The sequence below is a fragment of the Balearica regulorum genome, chromosome 16 (genome assembly GCF_011004875.1).
Source record: "Balearica regulorum gibbericeps isolate bBalReg1 chromosome 16, bBalReg1.pri, whole genome shotgun sequence".
Lineage (NCBI taxonomy): Eukaryota > Metazoa > Chordata > Aves > Gruiformes > Gruidae > Balearica > Balearica regulorum.
Window position 1 is genome coordinate 1627207 of NC_046199.1, and position 20823 is coordinate 1648029.

A 20823-nucleotide genomic window follows, 5' to 3' on the forward strand; every position below is an offset into this window, starting at 1 on the left:
ATAGTCTAACAGATACTGCTGCTCAAGCTGCAGCACGACAGCCATACGAACCACCAGGCTTACAAACAGTCCAATGATTCCCCTGAGGTTGCCTGCTCTTGAAAATATTATGTTAGACTGTTCCTGCTGAAGAAATTGGCTCTAGGAACGGGTATGAACTGGCCAAAGATTCCCAGGAATATGGAAAGCGAGCATGGAAAACCTAATGGCCATCAGCCCCGCCTTTGGTTGGAAAACAGTTTTGACTGAGTGCTCAGGGAGATGTCCTGCACTACTAAACATAACTACTCATACCTAGTACTCTGTCACAGGCAAGGATAACCATGTTTCCCACACTGCTATCCAGCACTCTGTCCTCTAAACTGAGCTCCCACCTGTGCCTGAGCCCCTGAACCCCAGCCAGCCGCTTTTGCCACACCTCGGACTAACGAGCTCCAAAGTCTGGGCAGGCATAGAGTGCACCAGCGAACATGGGGACCACCACCACTGTTCGCGATGCTACGGCCCTTAATGTAGACAAATGAGAAGGGAACAGAACATTCCTACAAGACACAACTTCAATTTATTTCTATATATATTTTATATATACCTTTGTATAGATTAAACTGGGTGGGATTTTTATCATATACATTTTTTTGGTATAATACATGAGAAACAGGAATGGGAACATAGCATATATAAATCGGTACATTCCTTGAGTGAAACTCTGCCACACTGGGACTAAAATTGCATGCAATGGGGAGACAGAGAGAAGGGAAATCAATTATTTTAAAAAAAAACAAACCCCAAACAAAGACAACCTAGGTACAACTGTCAACAGAGGAGCAGCTCTATATATGGCAAACCTGTATAAATTAAAAATAAATTCCACTCTGATATCTACTATGCTTTAAAGTGCAATGAAGCCTGATTTATTTACCTACAGAATACAGGAACGATTACCCCCTCTCCCCATTCCAATCTATCCCTAAAAAAAACCAACAAACCCAAACAAAAAACCAAATAAAATAAATCTAAAGGATATACATTATCCACAGTCCTACAGAGACGCCTACATCTACTCAGTAGCACCAAGAATCTGATATGAGTGTAATTAAAATCAATTAAAATTCAGGAGCAATGGTAACATGTAACATCTCTTTGCTGCTTTTGCAGACCTCCTGCCCTTTATATTAGTGTCTTGGAGGGGAGGCAGCTCTCCCTGTGCGGAAAGGGAAGGCGACAGTGTCCTGTCCTCTCTCCATCACCAGCCGAACTGTTGTGTCAGCAGGCTACGAACACGCGCACACGCAGACCGAGCACAGCGAGAGCAGCTGAAGGTTACACGAAGGGGATGGGACAGGAAGCCGAGGCCCATGTGTGCATGGGTAGGTATGGATGCACGTGGGTGCGTGGGGGGGGGAGTGGGCCTAATTACACAGAGGTGAAGGGTTGTGTGAGTCCAACACCACACGCCACAAGCCTCTTTGGTGACAGGGTGATGGGGAGGGAGGGAGGGAAGAGGGGAAAGGGAGTCAGCACAGTCCCCCTCTTGTGAGCCTCTGGTTGTGTTGTCTTCCAAGGCCGGGGGTCTGTGCCCCACAGTTCATCTGTCTCCACATGCCACCTCTCAGCAGGCCTCAGTAGCCAAAGGTCTCCTGGGAAGCATAGACCATGTAGAGGAAGCCATCCTCGTCCTTCTCTGCTCGTAGATCTCCGAGATGGGGGTAGACACACTCACCATGCTGTGCTGGTTCACCAGCAGGAAGAAAGCCTGGGTGGGATTCAGCTGCAAGCGACGCCTGTGGGGAAAGGGCAGGAGGGCCTGGGTCAACCCACCAGTGGTGGACAGTGAGACAGCAAGTTCTACCTCCCCCCAGCCATCTTGATCACATGAGGCCAGTCCTGCACAGCTAGGACCTCCTTCCACACGCTCAGGACATGGTGTCTATGAGCCCAGCTGTGCTGCTTGGGGCTCCAAAGTCTCCTGAGTCAGGAATCTGCAAAGCCCCTTTCTCCAAGCGCTGCTGGGAAGGGCAAAGCAGAGGGGCCTCTTCCATCTGAGCTGATGGATAAAAGAAGGGGATTGGAGTCCCCTTCATTACCTCATGGAGTGTCCCTATGAGGGAGAGGTCACAGTCCCTCAGCAGATGTTAAGAACCTGTTCCCCCTTGCCCCCCCATATCACAAGGATGCTGTGGTCATCATGTCCCCTACCCACCCTCAGCAGCTGCCTCTGCCTTCTGCCTCATCCTCGCCCCACCACTCTGTGTTCAGGGCCTGTGGGTGAGGACAGGGTCACAGCATGCCAGTTGGGGCCATCCCACTCACCGGATTATTTTGACCAATTCGCTCATGTTGACGTGGTCTGGGACAAGGAACTTGGTCTTGTCCAGCACTGGCAGCTGTTTCTCCCCTTTATAGCGTTCGATGATGACCTGGGGAGAAAGTCAATGGTAGGGTTAGCCGCAGTTCACAGTGCCCGAGCACTGGCTTTGAGGTCAAACACGAATCAAACTAGCACAAGTGGAAAAGTTGAGGTAAGGCCCCACTTTGCTTCACCCTCACAGGAAAACAAACAAAAGGACATGAGCAGTGACCACCAGGTTGGCTGCAGACAGCTCTTCAGCAGAGAGTCATCTGTCCGCCTGAGCCGGGCAGTGGAGAGCATCCAAGGTAAGTGAACTAAAGCATCAATTGCTCTGGCTGGCTGAGAAACAGCAGGCATTACTGGATGACTACCTCCCCCGACACTCAGGAGATCCGGAAGGGGAGTGAAGTGTATTTTAACATCACTTTCAGACCAAAACCACAGGTTTTGCTGGCTTGAGCTAAGGACTGAGCTCACGGTGCACAGCAAAAGACATTTTCCTTTCCTTTTGTGCTACAACCCTGGGCTGCTGCCATTCAGCATCCCCCTGCTGCTCAGGAAGAGCTGTGGATATTCCCAGACAAGCAGTTTTTAGAAAGCACTGCGCAGCCACCCAAGGCATTCCTTCAGAAAGGGAGAGTTTGGATTTCACCGGTCCCACTCCTCATGTTAACACTCAGACACACAGCCCCGACTCCAAAACGGATCAGAAAGCCATGGCCACTCCCCCGTGTGCCACCACAACTGTGCGGTGAGCTTCCAGGGCACTTCAGCACAGTGCCACCATGGGGACAGCCCAACCTGTCCTCAGGGGTCCTGCTTGGGAAAGCTCTTCCCACACCCACATTCTGAAACGGCTAAACAATGATTTCTGTTCAGTTTTCCTGTTATTACAATGGGTGAATTTTTTCTGTTAAGGAGTGTCTGCTGACATCGACAGTTGCTATTCTAAACCAGCTTGGACATGTACTATTTATATTCTAAGAAACAAGGTGGTAGGCAGTTAAAATAGGCAATACTATGACTTATAAAGCTCAATACGTTCCCATTACGGTGATACTCCGGCTCGTGCATCTCTCCAGTACCGCCTTGTTTTCTCCACAGAAAGACACTTGTATGCTAATCTGTTACTCGTCCTCTCCGAGTGAGACTGGACATTATTTTTCACTGGAAGACAAGGAGTTCCCATCAATGATTTTCCCAAGTCTTTTCCAAAAACATACAGGAGACCGCAAATGCCTTTGGACAGTGGAGGGATGGAGGAGCAGCATGCAGAGATCAGGATCCCCAGAAGACGGCTCTGTGGAGCCAAGAGGATCAGGTGAACCTCTGGGAACGCTGATTTGCATTTCCCATACTCATTTGTTGACACACTAGCCTCTGTCAGCAGCAGCAAAGTTACTCCTGCTGCCTGTCTACACCAAAACCACAAATCAGACACTCTGGTTGGGATGCTGCGGTATCACCAGTGAGCTGGGAATGTTTGAGGAGTTCCCCAGACTGCAGGACTCAAGGCCCACCAGGATGGGCCAAGCTATGTTGCAGGCAGTTCCCAGATGAGGGAGGAGTGCGAGGCACCTTGGTAAAAGCTCTGCACCTACATGCCCTCCAAAGAGCCCATCCTGGACCAAGCTCACACAAGGGGAACCCAGAGACCAAGGGCTGGACAAGCAGCACATGAAGGCCCCAATGAGTCCCACAACGTATTCTCACATTGGCCACGTCCCCTCTTCGTACTAAGCAAGAGTGCCAGAGAAAAAGACCAGGGAAGGCCAGGTATTGCTCCTTTGGCCCCTTTTGCAAGGTGGAGACCTAATGAAAGAACAAATTTCTGCAACGGAATAAATCCTGCACCAGGATGCCCCTTACCAACCTGCTAACATCCCTTCCTCCCTCTGGCAGGAGGGCAGACGAAGGACAAAGGCAAGCAGAATCATCCCACGGAACTTGAGTCTTTCTTGGACAGATGAGTATTTTGGCTATAGGGAGATGAACAGTCTCAAGGGGCTGGACACTCACGTGCAGGCATGCTGCTCCAGCCACTGGGAAATGCGCAGACAACAGTGGGACGTCGAGTTTTTAACAGTAGTTTGCACAAAGGGGCAGCTGCACAGCAACTGTTGGTGCACAGCAACTCTTTGTGCATATACATTTACATGCAGAGAGGCCGCTGTACACCTGGGCTATGCCTCATTTCTCACCTCTAGCAGGAACAGAGGTAGACGTCTCTGATTACCAGCCAGTTCCATCCCACAAAGAAAAGCCTTTCAATGAGAATCATAGAACCATTGAATGGTTTGGGTGGGAAGGGACCTCACAGCCCATCTTGTTCCGCCCCCCCCGCCATGGACAGGGACACCCTCCACTAGCCCAGGTTGCCCAAAGCCCCATCCAACCTGGCCTTGAACACTGCCAGGGAGCCGGGGGCAGCCACAGCTTCTCTGGGCAACCTGTGCCAGGGCCTCACCACCCCCCACAGGGAAGGATTTCTTCCTAACATCTCATCTAAATCTACCCTCTTTCTTTACCCCTTGTCCTATCACTCCATGCCCTTGTAAACAGTTCCTCTCCAGGTTTCTTGTAGGCCTCTTTAAGTACTGGAAGGTGCTCTAAGGTCTCCCTGGAGCCTTCTCTTCTCAACCCCAACTCTCTCAACCTGATGCATCGTTCCTGAGCTTGGAGGAGGTGATCCCTGAATACTAACCAGCTTTCTTGGGCACCTCTCCCCTCCAGGGCTTTGTCCCACGGTACTCTAGCAAGCAGGTCCCTGAAGAAGCCAAAGTCTGCTCTCCTGAAGTCCAGGGTAGTGAGCTTGCTGCACACCCTCCTCGCTGCCCTGAGGATCTGGAACTCCACCAGTTCATGGTCACTGCAGCCAAGGCTGCCCTTGAGCTTCATATTGCCCACCAGCCCCTCCTTGTTGGTGAGAACAAGGTCCAGCATGGCACCTCTTCTCCTTGGCTCCTCTATCGCTTGGAGAAGGAAGTCATCACCAACACATTCCAGGAACCTCCTGGATTGCTTGTGGCCTGCTGTGTTGCCCCTCCAACAGATATTGGGGTGGCTGAAGTCCCCCATAAGGACCAGGCTTGTGAACGTGAGGCTGCTATCTGTCTATAGAGGGCCTCATCCGCTAGGTCTTCCTGGTCAGGAGGCCTGTAGCAGACCCCTGCTATCATGTCCCCTGTCCCTGCCCTTCCTTTAATCCTGACCCATAAGCTCTCGGTGGGCTCCTCACCCATTCCCAGGAGGAGCTCTGTGCACTCCAGCTGGTCATTGACAGAGAGGTGACACCCCCTCCTCATGTCCCCTGCCTGTCCTTCCTGAAGAGCCTGTATCCTTCCGTCCCAACACTCCAGTCATAGGAGCCATCCCACCATGTCTCCGTGATGCCAATAAGATCATAACTCTGCAGGTGCGCGCGCATCTCTAACTCCTCTTGTTTGTTCCCCATGCTACGTGCGTTTGCACAGAGGCATTTCAGCTGGGCCCCTGATGAAGCCAAAGGACTGGCTGGGGTAATCCAAGAATGGGCCGAGGAGGATGTCCTGGCCGTTAACAGCAGCAGCTGCCCTGTGCTCTGAGCAGACAAAGGGCCCATCATGTAGAACAGCTCCAAGAGTTTCTGTTTCCAGAACATGAGCTGCTATTTGGGTAACAGGTGGCCAATGGACAAAACATTCTTGTTTAGCTTTGGAAGGAAACGCATGATCAAATGCTAATATTACATCCCTGTGGCCACAGGGCTTGTATACAAAGCCACCTCCCCTCCCATATCCTCTTCCAAGCTGCTGCCTCAGGCCGGGGGGTTCCTCAGTATGGGACACCTGCTCTTGCAGTGGGAACCCACCACAGATCTCACTGCAGAAATAGCACAAGCTGGGCACAGGTGGAAAGGCTTAGGGTAAAGCCTGGGGTCCCGGTCCCATTGCAGAGGGGCCTTGAGCAGCATATATAAACTCAACCCTTGTTCTTGGGCCAGTCTGAAGAGGTGGAAAGGGATTTTGGTAGGGAAAGGGATCGCAACCTGACAGAGGCAAGGCTGCCACCGCTCCATGCCCCCAGGCCCAACCAGCAGCACGGCTGGGAATGCATTCCCAGTAGGCACACGCGCACAAACGTGTACATGTAACACAGACATCCCTATACGCGTGGCCAGCCACAGCGATCAACACAGACATTGCCTCTCCATGCTCCTCTGTGGGTGTGCAGGTGAGCTTGTTATTCCATAACCTAACAGAGACCTCTCTGCATGGCCCAAACACACCCTCAGCTGTCCCTGTCAGCATGAGAGGTGGCTCTCCCCTAACCCACCCTCTGCGGCAGTACAGCCTGTGACTCATTAGGCCTTGCTGAATTCAGCATTACAGTGCTTTGGGAAATGGTTTGCTCCTGTTGCTGCCCAGCACGGGCTGTTCCCCAGTGATTTTAGACTCTCCAAGGCTCGCTGGAGCTGACTTGAAGCTTGCAGCTGCTCCTCCACAGGCCCCAGTTCAATGGGCTCCAGAAAGAGAGCACTGGGGCTGACAGCAGGCGAGGGCGGTGGGCAGGCGTAAGCTCCATCTATCCTCTAACAGTGCAGAAGATGATTTCTAAAGCACCTGCTGAGGCTGTGGATGGAGGTCCCAGCGAGAAGGCAGGAAGCTCGCTGCTTGCTCTGACCACCCGAGGAGGAGCCACCCCGCAGCTGCCTGCAAGGGGCAGCTGGAGGCTCCTTCCAGCAGAGCTAAGTGTGAGCAGCACCTCACTGACAACACAACCATGACCTTCTCAGTAAGAGCTGTGTGTTCCTGCGGTCAGCACTTTTTACAGTGCAGCCAGCTTTGGGGAATGCAGAGACAGCAAAGGAGCCTCTGGCATGAGGTGGACAGGGAAACACTGGGAAGCCCCTAGCTCCCGCCTATCTCCTTATTACGTGTGCCAGTGAGGCCTCCTCGGATGTGATTTCCCTTCAAACTCAAGCAGAGAACTCGACGCCTCAGGCAGAGTCCAGGTTACCTGCTGCTTTGTCTCTGGTGGGCTCAGACAGACACACCACCAGCTCCAGTCCCCCCACGCGTATGTGACACAGCCCCTTCCTCACCCTCCTCTGGAGCACCCTCATGGAAACGGGAGAGAAATGCCCTTCCCCAGGCACAAAGCCAGGCCGTGCACTCTGCAAATCCTCCTGGCCCTCTGTCAAAGCAAAAGGGGACTCACGCAAGGGCTCTGAGTGGAAACTGGAGATGCAAGAAGCGGGCAGCAGCTGCAGCACTGCTTGCTGTGATTTCTGCCAGCAGTAAGGGTGTGACCCAGGCCATCTTCTCCCTAGCTCCCTCTGGGCTCAAACCCCTTTGCTAATTCCAAGTGCCTCTCCAAGGAAGCCAGTACCTTGGCAAACACAGCTCCTGCCTTCCACGGAAGACCAAGAGCTTCCTACAGGCTACTTGCCTGCACTGCACTGCTCAGACCCACCGCTATCCCCCACGCCATGCTCCATTTTGCAGTGCTAGGCTTTGCTCAGAGCCCTACCACCGAAAGCCACATACAATGACTTGCAGGAACTTTGCTACGTAAAGGACAAGTGACAGCATCAGACTTGGTGTCAGGGTCTAACCGGGACCAGGCCATTAGATTCCAACGACACAAACACAGCTGGACACCCCAAGGCCTTCAAACACCCTCCTCTCCTCCTGAGTCTTTTTGCTGCTCCAGCAAAACTTGCAGCTAAACGTATCCTCCCCTGTTGTGTCAGTCAACCCAGGAAAGCAAAGCAGCTGAGCGTTCGAGTCCCTCATCCTCTCACACTGCGGGCACTCAGGACACTATCAAGGACAATAAGGCACTGAACAAAGGGGTCACTTGAGCAGGTGTAGGAGGGCTCGAGACTCTGCCAGGGTTAAACTTCCCCGCCCGCACACAACGCCCCAACCACACCAGTGGCCAGGTCCTGATGACACAGAAGCCTTCTCCTGGGGCATGTGGTGTTTGACCCCAACACAAAGAGCACTCCAGCCATGGAAGCTTTCCCACCATGTTTCAGTAATGCCGGTAAAATTCTGCATGTGGATGCAGAGCTGTGGCTCCTTCTGTTCATTTCCCAGGCAACACGCACTTGTATACAGGGACTTGATATATGCGTGTGTGTATATTTTATGTACAACTTATTTCTAGCTTATCCTTTACTGCTAGAGCTTTAAGGCATTCTAATTAGCTCTGCCACAACTCTGGAGAAATGCAGAGCCAGCTGAATGCTATGAAAACCATGTTAAAAGCAGTGGTCAATAAATGTGTAGATGATATGGCATACTGGTATTCAGTGTGCTGCAAGAGGCATGTCCTCTGCTGAGCTGACAACACATGGACACAACAGTGGTGGTGGAAGAGAAGGAAGAGAAAGAATTCTTTTTACTAGAAGATGCTATGCTAAAATCAAATGAAGAGCGAGGCAGGAATGGACTAGTATGTGCCAAGAGCAGTTTGAGACATTAAGCCTTGAAGGGTAAACACTGAGAGATTGTATGCAATTTTAAGACAAGGCTGAGAGCAAGCCAAACTACATGCTATGGTATTGCAAATGCTAACTCGAGCAAGCCCCGAGTACGCTATTTCTCAAAGTTCTCCATCTTCTCAGCTAGGATATCAAAAACACGCTCACAGCCAAAGACCAAGACGGCATATTAGGGCTGAGAGGGGCAGGAAGAACTGGAGGCAATTCATGGGGTCTCACCTACGCATGTCAACAAGAGGTGCTGGGAAAGCACAGAACGGTGTGACTGTTTGGCTGTGGTATGAATTATTCTAACAGAGTCTCTTTGCTTTCAACACAGCCAAGACCATCTCATACATCTTTCTCTGGGCAGATGCAGAGAAATCTTTACCAGGTTATCCAGGAAAAGTCAGGTAACTATTACAACAAAAACCCAACCAAACAAAAAAAGGCCATTTCAGAGTTTTTTCCTGCTGCACTAGCTTGGAAGTAGATCTGAGATCAAATCAGTTCCTTGCCTCTAGGGCAGGCATGAAGCTTGAGAGAAAGACTGTGTTTTGCACTGCTGAGAATGCAGCTGGTACGCACAAGGCACTGGAGGCTTATGGAGAGCGTCCTGTGTTGATTCTGGGGAGCAAAGTTTTGTAACCTCCATGGCTGGCTGGTGGAGGCTATCCAGCACAGAGGGGTCATGAGAACAAAGTCCAATGTGGAACATGAGAATGATAACTTACCGGGATTTTGTTTGGATGCTGCTCTCGGATCTGCTGTACTTCTTTACAACGATCCGCTGGGAAGAAAGAAGTAAAGAAATGAAGTTAGAAACATCTGGCTGTGCTAGTTCAGGCAAAAATGAGGTAACTACCCTGCAAACCACAAACTGACAAAGAGGGACGTTGCAAAAGAAATACAAATTCTGTTCATCAGGCCTTTTCTGAACATTTGGCAGCAGTGAGATGGTCAGCCAGATGTCAGCTTCACTGATCAACCCTTCATGGCTTCCTACCACCCCAATCATCCCCCAAGGCAGGGACATGCTACCCTGCCCGGTAAAACTGGGCAAGACACATGGAAACCAAAGGACTTAAATGAGACCATAAGGATTACAAAACGGTATTCTTAAATCTACCTTAAGCAAACGCAGCTCATGACATCAGTGCCGGGCAGCAGCACAGCTTTAGGGTCTCAGCTCTAAAAGTTCAGGCTCTGTGTCTCCTGGCTGCTTCCCAAGAGGAGAGGATTCTCCAACTGGGGCTGGGTTTTAGCCATTTCCTTCTGCCTCTTGCACACTTCCAAGTACTATCTGGCACAGTGCCTCGGCCCAAAAGAGACAGGCCTTCCCAAGGAGGACTCCTTCACTATCATAGTAGCTACAACAGCCTGACAGAAAGCATTTCTAAACCTGTTGTGGAAACGGGAAGAAAAACTTAAGCAAGATGACGACCCACATACTAAATGATTTTTTCTGCAGCTGTAACCCTCACACTTTGTAACCCATTTTCCTCCAGAGTTCATGTTTACTGACACACACAACAGGCAGCACATAAAAGAAGAATGTCAATGCCCCCTCACTGCTTCACCGGAGGGCCCTCCACTTCTCACCATTCTAAGCAGCAGAAAGGAGGGGAAGAAGTCATACCAGGGCCCGGTACGGCTCTGTGTGTGCTCTGCCTGGGACACTACAGACCCACGCTCCTCCTTGCATTACCATTATGCTGGGAAGTCCTTCACAGCCTACAGCGGCCCATCTGAAGTGCCCAGGGGAAGCAGTTTCATGGATCACAGTAGGTAAGCCAGAGGGTGAAGGCCAACTAGAAATGCAAGATCTGGGTATCGCAGCATCTGTCGTGGGATCATCCTGCCACACACACAGTTGCCAGCTCAGCACCTACTTCAAGCCCAACTCCCCTTACCTGCCTCACACAGCCCCAGTTTCTCATGACCCACCGGGATCACGTAGGGCAGGGTAAGTGCATGTGTTTGAGTGTGTTTTCTCCCCAGAAACATTGAGCATTTCTCCTCTAACCACTCACTAAAACCTTATTGCTTATAAATTTAATTTGGCTAGGTACTACTTTGGGAAGAAACTGCAGTTTCTTTAGAGGCCACAAGACTACAAAATCACCAGATCACAGAAGCTTTTGAGCACCACTTCTGTCTCCTCTGAGCAGAAAATATCCCTCTAGGATATTGCTAGGAATTGCTAGACCTTTCTTCTGGAGGACTCCATGGACTAAGCAAGGCAGAGCAAGATTATTTGGATTCAATGGAAAATTTGGGCATATTTGGTTTGGGTTTTATGACTGAAGATGTAGTTCCTCATGTTTCCTTTTCACCCTATCCAATACTCCAGGGCATCCAGAGTTGTCCTTGTGAGACGGACAATTTTCCCGAGGTCCCAATCAGCAAGGAGTTACACAGGAATCAGCATTGCACATGACACTGGTACAGCAATGCCTCTTCAGGAGCACACAAGCGCCCAATGCATCGCACCCAACTTGAGCAGCCAGCAGAGCTCCCACCTGTTCATCACGTACAAGCTTCAGCAGGACAGAACACCTTAAAGGCTGGAGGTCCAGAGCATGAGTGGACAAAACTTATCAGCGTAAGCACTTTAGGCAGCTGGGCTGCAGTCAACTCAGGGTTGGGTATTCACAGAGCCCACAGAAAGCTGGGTGCCCTCACAGCTAGCCACTTTTTCCAGTTTCAGGATCCACCCTATCCTGCCTCTCTCTCCATACTATCAGATGGCCACATGGATGAACTTTCTAGACATCATGCGTTTCCCCGTAGGGTCACAGAACTCTTTGCACGGTAAGCCCTAACAACGTAAGTAATTATGAGAAGGGTCTGAGAAGCAATTTGCTTTGCATGTTATCACGGCTAGTAATGTAGATAATCTCAGAGCACCCAACTAGTCTAGGCTGCACATGCCAAAGGGCAGCCACACGCCTGACAGCCCTTCTTGCTCCTTGGAAGCATCACCAACTCCAGCACAAGGCTGGCACCTTCGCTTCCACAGAGGAGCCAGAGGTGCCCCCTGCCCATCACACTGAAAAAGATGCCACACAGAGAATCCAGGTACACGTCAGCATGTCAGGATCCCACCCCTGAAACCGCTGTCCTTTGTTCCCCGAGGGATGCAGGCTGCAGGTGCCTTGGACAGAGGCAGGCCTGGCTGCTGCTGCAGCACGCTTCTTCCAGGTCTTGCTGACTCCACGCTCAGCAGGAATTACGGGCACGAGCCACCAGTGACAAAGCTCTCAACTAGCCTCAAGTCTGATATACCATAGTGGCAGCTCCCTGGTCCCACTCTTTAAGAGCTGCCCTGTGCCCAGGTCTGGTCTGATGGGCCCAGGGGCTTTTCCAGCCTTTCTAATCTCAGGGGACCCTGTGGGAGGTGGCTGATTTGCAGGTTACCACAATACAATGACAGTAGGTGCTGCTTTGCTCCAGGGGCTGCTGGATCCCTTCGGCAGGTACATGTGATTGCAACTACAAGCACCTAAAGCGCTGCACTTCTTCCTCTGCCCAGGAGATGCCCACTTCAGAAACTTCATTCAGGAAGGCAGTTGGGAACAACTCCACCTAAGCCGTTCAGGCACCTGAAGATTCAGGAAGAAGTTTCCAGGACATCTGAAGCTCTGCTAAGGAACAAACTCAGTCCCATCCTAGCCTGGGAGATCCAACCAAGCAGGCTTGGGAATCCGGAGAAGCTATCCTGCATCCTGCACAAGGGTAATTTCTGTGTCCACAATAGTTCAGGCGCTAGAGATCTCCTGCAAGAAATAGGTGACGGTCACCCACACCCTCCTCAGCCTGGAGTGGGAGCTAGAGGTTGATCCTGTCTCTCACGAAAGCATCTTCAACATCACACGGCAAGGAATGGCTATAAATACCACCCTTCATTTAATGTGTTTGTAGTCTAATCTAAGTCACAGGAATAAAGCAAAAGCTGTTAAAGGGCATTTCAGAGAGACCCTGAGGGAGATGCCAGCCTAGCACCCCAGCTCACACCACGTACGGCACTCCACGCAGGTACGCTCCCTCCACCCTTTCACTAGCAGTGTCTGCACACTCACGCTTCACACACAACAGGTCTGATTTTTACAAGCCTTCTCCTGCAACTCTCCCAAATTATTACTGTGCTAACTGAGGCTAAAACTTTCCCCTTTTCTGTAGCACGTGGCTATAGTTAATCCTTAGCCTATATGTAAAGCGAAGCAGAACTGTTTACACAACCCAGTCCGTATCGACATTTTTTTCCTCTGGCCCCTCCTCGCTGCAAGGAGAAGCAAAACACCACACCTGATTCCAGTAGTTCAGGGACTCCAAGCAAGAGGGGGTGAAGGGGCTACAGCCAGCTGCTGTTTTGAAGGAGCTGAGCAAAGATTACTGAACTGCATGCAGAGGGAAGAGCACTGTCTCTGGTCCCAGGTGTGGGCATCCAACATCTGCCACGAGGGAAGCCAGGATGTGAGAGCTCAAGATGGCAGCAAGATAAAAACCACACACTTTTTATTGGTTATTTCTAGCAAAATTTCACTGCTAGGGCCTATTGAAAGACGGGAGTATTTTTATAGCATTGCATATGCCAGGAAAATTGCCTATTTCTCTTCCAACTTCTGTTTCAACTGTTAGTACCAACAGCAAAGCCTGCAAATTGCCCAAAACACCAGAATCTCAGCTGTTTTCTTGACTGAGATCCTTCCCAAGCTGTTCTCCCAAAGATGTGGGCACACAACATATTCCATGGCAATGCAGTACGAGATGGTTACGACAGTTAAGGAGAACAGTCGGAAATTTTAAGCCAGACTTTCTGAGCATGAACCTTTTTTATCAGGAACGCCCAGGAACTCTTGGCTACAGCAGACAGCTCTCTGCTGCGCCGACACAGGACAAAAGGACAGCCCTGGATGCAAAAGAGCTTAATCAGACAAAAGATCCAGATAGTGGAACAGAAGGAAAACACAGGACAAATTCTCCAGCAGCGCAGTTGCGTAAGGGAGACCATTTTTCAGGAGACACTGGACAGGTCAGGCACTGGTGCTGCCCTGGGGCAGTGGGTGGACTCTATGACCAGCCCTGCTTCCTGTGACCAACAGGAATGCTGTTAAGAAAACACCATTAAGAAAAAACACTGCGTGGAAACGTCATCAATGTGCTAGCAGGTCAACAGCTCCTGAGCTGAGTAAGAGCTGCATGTGGAGAGCAAAGCATAGAGTAGAAATTCAGCCACGAGCTACTGCCTCTCCCTGTGGTCCCACATCCCGGGGCTCCAGGTGCAGCTGCCCATGGCACGAAGGGAGTGGGCAGACATCCGTGCCACTTGCAGCAGCCTGCCAGCCCTGTGGCTTTCTTGCTGCCATCCACAAGACACCCTGCCAGCCAGCTTGGGGGTGGATCTGTCTCCGATCTGAAGCAGATGCAAAAATGAACATGTTTCTTCAAGAAGCTGCTGCGGTCAGTCCCAGGGCAGAGAGGTGGTCCTCGCTCCAAGAGGTTTTCTGCAAGGAGAGGAGGCATTGGATGGTTTGAAATCAGGATATGTCTGGGATGCGCTGGCAACTGCTGAAGACATGGACAAGTTATGCAGGTCATTCCAGATGAACATCAATAAATGTTTTTGTAATATCACACCACCCAAAGGCCAGACACCTCTAACCACCAGGAAACACACCCCTGTCTGTGTCATGACTCACACAACAGCTGACCTGACCTGTCCTTGCCCAATGCTGAAGAGCTTGTTCTCAGGCCAGCAGCGCTGCAGGAGGAGCAAGAGGAGACTCCCAAATCCACGGAAGGAGGGCAGAGCTTGCACGGCCAGCTGTCCTCACTACTAAGAAAAGGTTGTTGTTCCAGGCTACGTAGGACAGCAGTGCTGCAGAAACTTGATGATGATTCTGATTGTTGGTCATATTTTACTTCTTCTGTCTGCAAAGCTGGGGGACTCCGGACAGGACGAATGACTCAGGACCATTAATTACACTGTTTTGAACTTACTGTCTCTCTGCAACATGGTGTAGGTAGAGCCTGATGCTCCACTGTCACAGGAAGGTATTACCAACACGAATACGGAGCAACTGATGATACGTCTGCATGCCTATCCATTTCGTTGTTACAGCAAGATGTGTAATGTCTGGAAGGATTTTTGAATGCCTAGCTCCTGGAGCCCTCTGATTGCAGAAGGATCTCAGCAGTCTTGTTCATTTGTGTAAGCTCCCAATCTTCTTGGCTCCAGAGTAGAGCATGAAAATAGGTTTTAAAACAAGACAAACAAGAATCACCTTTAGGTTTTTTTAGCAGTTTCAAAATTTAACTGAGTATGATTTTGAGCCTGGCTCCAGGAATAAGTATTTATATCTAGCAAATCCATGGTAAGGGCTCGGCTTGTGACCAAGCAGAGCGACATAACAACTGAGAAGTCTAAATTCATGTCAAGACACTTGTTCTCTGGTTGCACAGTACCAAGTCCCCCTGCTGTGGGCCGTGAAGGCTGAGCACTGGACCTCCATCATTCAAACAGCTTAAAACAGGGCTTCCAACTCACTACACCTCCTGAGCGTGGGGGCGAACAGGCAATACCTTCTGTGCCATGTTTGGATGGCGTACAGTAGTTACATCAGAGTTCCAGATAAGGAACTGGGGGTTTTTTGCTCAACGTTTAATCACAGTTTCACTAGCCTTGGAAAAAGAACAGCGAGTTCCCTCCATGTGAGCCGTCAGGAGGCTGCCCTCTGCAAGGCTTCCCTCTAGCTTCTGTTTGACCTTTTCTTCTGTCTTGACAACCTTCACAATTATAAGCCTCCAAGACAGCAGGAACGCACTCAAATATCTCAGAACTAGTCAGGACACTTCAAATTGCTCAAAAAAAGAGCTGGCACTCCTGACAGAACTGTATTTTAGTGCAGAACACCACACATGTGCGTGCACAAAGAGACTTTGCACAGCCCGGGTCATTGCTATTTGTGCACAAACATGCCTGGACATGCAAGGATTTGCAGGGCCTATTTGGGGAGACGTGCCAGACACAAGAGCCTTGAATTTATTCCTTCATTTTCTTTCACAGTCTATTTCCAAACTGCCTTCTGAAGACAAAAGGCAGCAAACAACTGCATGACCACAAAGTCGGAGGTGTTTACACACTGCAGGTCGACCACAGAACGTCACACAAGCAGCGTGACACACCGGAAGACCTCCCAAGTGACTCTCCTGACGATGATTCCCACTGGGACTGACCAAGGAAGGAAGACAGAAGCCAAGGGAGATGACTTGTGTGTGGTTCATTGCTACTCAATGACAGAGGCAGGAAGAGTCTACCAGTCTCACAGCTCCTAGATCCACCAGTCTCCGCCCTTCTCGCTCAAGGGGATATCCAGAGTGTTTGTAGTGAAGAAAGTATTAAGTAACGAACAAAGGACATACAGATTGTATTACTCCTGGCTGCCAGTCAGGACTTTTTGTTATATAAAAGAATAATAATAAGAAAATCAATATTTGTGGTCTACATGTCTAGCTGGCATTTGTTCTGGATGTTTGTTCAGTTCTTCTTGTACCAATATTTTCTTCAATGCTGCTAATTAACCCCACATCAAATTATGTCACAGAATGTCCTCTAGATACAGCTTAGACGCAGCTAAGCATCAAATTGCAACAGCAGCCTCATTTCAAGGAATCCCAGCTCTTAAAGCACATCTGCTAGTGCTAGAGCATGAGTACCTCGAGCCTAGAGTACGAGGACGAGTTGACTCACTAACCAACCTCAAATCAAGACCAAGATGCTTTTCCAAGCCACCAACAAGAAAAACCGTTACGACAAGCACAGGATGGTGTGCGAGACGGACAATTCATCCAGTGCTGGTCTTTCAACTAGTACAAGCAGCGCTGGCTTACGCTAGATGAGTCCCCAGAGAAGGCAAGACTTCACTTTTCCTCAGAGCCAACAGGAGAGGGAATTCAGCTCCAGACACTGCCTTTATCTACCACTGCCTTTCCTCTAAAGAGAAGTGGCTCCCCAGAGCTAAAGGCAAATCTCCCAGGGGGCTGAACCTGGGATTGGAAAACACAGTCCAGAGAGGCTGAGGTCAAACCTCTATGTTTGTCACCTAGCCAGGGACTCCTGCTGACCAACAGGACCCAAGCGTGTGTGTGTTTCTGCGAGGTGCCTCCATTTCGGCAGGATGCTGGGGCACGAGGCCAATCTACTTTCGATTAGCCGACCGGTCTGGGTTGAAGGTCCATGTCTGTAACCACACTGGCTATGCACTGCATTGAAAACAAAGCCTGAAGCCTGTTGGCAGCCCAGCAACGGCAGAGCAGCCAATTCAAAACAACCACTTGAAAAACAGCACTACCCAATGCTCCGAAGGACTCGCACTCTTTACAGGAAGCGCAACAGTGTCGTCAGGGTGCCGCACACTCTGACTATAGCCAGGACACGCTGTTTCTTTGACATAGACCACAGCTTTGTTCTTGGAATTGTTTTGGACTCCTACAATGGATCTGACTACAGACAGCCACCTCAGCATCCACAGCTGGGTTCAGCACATGAACGCAGAGGGTTACCGTCAGATCTTACCCCATGCACCCAGACCAAAGATGCTCTCCTGCAGACGTGCCAAGGACCAGACCAGGTCCCAGAGCATCACCCTCTCACCACTAACGGCACATGAGATCACAGGACACGTCAGTGCTCGGTGCCCTCAACACACCTTGGCTCAAACCCCTGGCATTTCCCAGCCAGTCCCTTTTTCAAGTCCTCAACAATAATGAATGGAAATCCAGAAGTTTTATTCAGGATAGACCCAAGACAAACTAGATGAACAAGTAGAAGAAATTAATGGAAAAACAAATCTCAGAAATAAAAGAAGGGGGAAAACATGCATCGAGGAAAGCAGAATCCTCAGCGAGGGGTGGCAGACCAAGACCTAAGCCACTTGCTGTGAACCTAGAGCCTGGGTGCCTTTTGTAAACAGTCATATTCCTGACTCTGCCTTTTCTCTCTTTTTTTAACCGTTCCACTTCTATAAAGTTTTGAAGCCTTAAAAATTAAGCCATTCCGAGGGAACAGCGTCACTGGCTATGTTTTCCATCAACCCTCTCCAACTGCATTGTAAACAATCGCTTCCTGCTCCTGTTGTGTAATGATTCGAAGACGAAAACAAGCTGTATTTACTTTCTCCAACGGAGCAATTCCAGCCCTGACCCAAAGCAACTGCGTGGGCTGTCAGGCCTCCTCCTCCTTCCCCTCCTCCCGGCCGAGCTCTGCAGACCAGTCAGCTGAGAGAGCAAAAGGGCAGAGGAAAGCGCCCAGAAACAAGGAGCACTTGCAGTTGCCAGCACCAAACTCCCTCACCCCCCCCCCCCTTTCCCTCCTGGGCTATTTAATCCTGCCTTCTTTCAACTACTCTGAGCCTCAGATTTTGTTTCCTTCTGGCTCATGCAAAGTCTCAGCAATCTGCAAAGGCAAACCAGACTCCTCCTGACCATAATAAGCTGATTCTCACCAGTTTAACTGTAGGTAGTTACTAAGGGTTTGATTTAGGACTCTACTGCGTTTAATACGCAGCTTAGGAGAACACAGCAAGGTCCCAAGCAAGGACCCCAGGGCACCCAGACCCAGACCTTTTATTCTTGTTTGTGCACATTCACTTGGCTCGGTCGCTGTGGGAGGAGAAGGCTGGGTAAGCATTCAAGGCCGGAAGGGTTGTGCCAATAAATTCTGAAATATTTACAGTTTCCAAGAGAGCAGCAAGGGGTTGGATGAGCAGTTCAGTAGGAAAAAGCTCCAGTTTTGAAACTCATGTAGGAAACACACCCTCACCTGCGTTTGGACAGTCTCTGAAGCAAAACGAGGCCTTGCTTGGCATGAATACACTGATTTCAGCATTACTGAGGCGGCGAAGCTCAGCCGACAACCCCCTCGGGACGTACCCTGCCAGAAACACGCACCTTTCCCAGCGCCAGCTGGCTAAGGTCAAGAGAAACAGCAGTTGATGCTTCATCCCATTTCACTATCAGGCCTGGCAATCAAATCTGGTACCTTCTGTGGCAACCTCCTCGTCATTTGAGTTTTCCCACCGCGTACACCTAACAAAGGCACAGGTATGACGCCAGCGTTAACTCTCCTGGGTCTCGAGAACAATTAGAGAGGGTGTATCCAACCCTTGGAACAACAACTCTCTAATGCTAACGAGATGAGGAGCAGGAAGGTAATTTTTAAAGAGGTCGTTGTGCTCTGACAGTGAAAAGCATAAAGACTGGACCCAGGGCAAGAGCAAAACAAGAATATTTACCTCTTGATTACGACCTTCGCCCTGCGGATTTCAGAGCCCCGTGTAGGCGTCACCCCGCTTCCTCGGAGGGCTACACGAGGCGTGACGGGAGGGCAATGGCTGAGCGCAAACACCGCACATGGGTTTGTTGCGCTAAATACAGCGGCTGCCCCTCCAGCCGCGCTCACCCTGGACACATCTGTTATTCCGTGCTCCGTAACAGACGGAGGCTTATGGAGCAAGCACCTCCGCTGTCAAGGGATGACAACAGAAGCTGATGTAATGAACGCATAAAAATACTTCGGTAACGAGTAACGCCATCGCGCTTCGGAGGTGAGGTACCGGGCCCGGCCTGCGCCCGGGAGGTGGCCCGACAAAGCAGGCGCATACCGGGGGGGAGGCTCCAAACGCCGCCCAGCCCGGCGGGGCGCGACCCGTCCCCAGCTCTAGCGCTGCCGCTCCGCTGCCGGCCGGAGCCCCTTCCCGGGGCGGGGGTCGGCTCCCCGCCGCGCTGCCGGCCGGGATGACATCACCGCTCGGCGGCTGCGGCACCGCCACCCCCCTCCCCCCGCCTCCCCCCTTCCCGCCGCCCGGTTTCGCACGGCGCAGCCCGACGGCGGCCGAGCCTCCGGCCGCCCCGGGACGGGGGTCGCCCCGAAGGTCAGCGCGGAGGGGAGGGCGCGGGGGCCCGACCCACCCCACGCCCGCTGGCTCACCGAAGGTGCGGCGCTGCTTGAAGGGCCGGTCCGAGGGCATGGCGGCCGGGGGAAGGGGGGGGGGGGCGGCGCGGGCCGGGCCGGGGCGCGGGTGCCGGCGGGCGGCTCCTCTCTGACGGACGGCGCGGCCTGCGCTGGGGCTGCGGCGGAGCGGGCCGGTGACGTCACCGCGGCACGCCCGAAAGGGGCGGGGCCAGCCCCGAGCCCCGCCCCCTCCCGGAGCCCCGCCGGGACCGCGGAACGGGGGGGGGGGGGGGGGGGGGGAAGGAGCCCGCGGCGGTTCCGGCGGTCAGGGCCCAGCCCGCTGCCTCCCGCCCCGCTCCGGGGCCCCACCGCTGCTCGTCAGCACCGACGCTGGAGCACACAGGTCTGGGGCGGTTTCCCCTCGGACAGGCAGTTGTCCTGTTAATCAGCACACAGCTGGATACAAGAGAGGGGGGCTGACGTCGTCGGGAAGGTCGTTTCCAGTCAATACGGAATGCCGTGACATAGCACGGCTGTTTACCAACCAGACATGCCTTACTCGGAGGCTGACCCCGAACATCCGCGCTTCTCCGGCCTCAGAGGAGCCGGCAGCGTGCCCGGCCTCACGGCCGCAGGACGACGCTCGGGCTGGAACGTTCCGAGGTGCCTGAAGGACAGAGGTGTCCGGCCCAGAGGTGTCCGGCCCAGAGGTGTCCGGCCCAGAGGTGTCCGGCCCTCCAGCACCCGCCGGCTGCTTCGGCGGCCTCAAACATCTTCCAGGGTTACCGCCGGCTCCTGTCAGCGAACGCTGCTGCGAGGCCGGCGGGAGGGGAAGCATCCCTGCGGGGTGTTCAGGCCACGGGCGCATCTGTCAGCTTCGACAGTCACCGAACCTGGACATAAACCCATCTCACCCAGGTAATCAGACATTTGCAATTCCCACGGCAAGCTCTATCATTTCCCAACTAACGAGTCTGTTGTTTTCCCTGCTGCATTCAGAGCCACATCTATGCTGCATATTTAAAGACCGCAGCAGGGCTACAAATAGGG

General features: G+C 51.7%; 1 protein-coding gene across 1 annotated transcript; it reads right to left on the reverse strand.

The window, feature by feature from the left end:
* Positions 1-880: 880 nt before the first annotated feature.
* Positions 881-19903, reverse strand: LOC104638792 (microtubule-associated protein 1 light chain 3 alpha). Its single transcript, XM_075768887.1, is given in 5 exon segments — positions 881-1681; positions 1684-1781; positions 2311-2417; positions 9554-9609; positions 19810-19903. Coding segments are annotated over 5 exon segments (363 nt in total). The 5' UTR covers positions 19850-19903; the 3' UTR covers positions 881-1619.
* Positions 19904-20823: the final 920 nt, after the last annotated feature.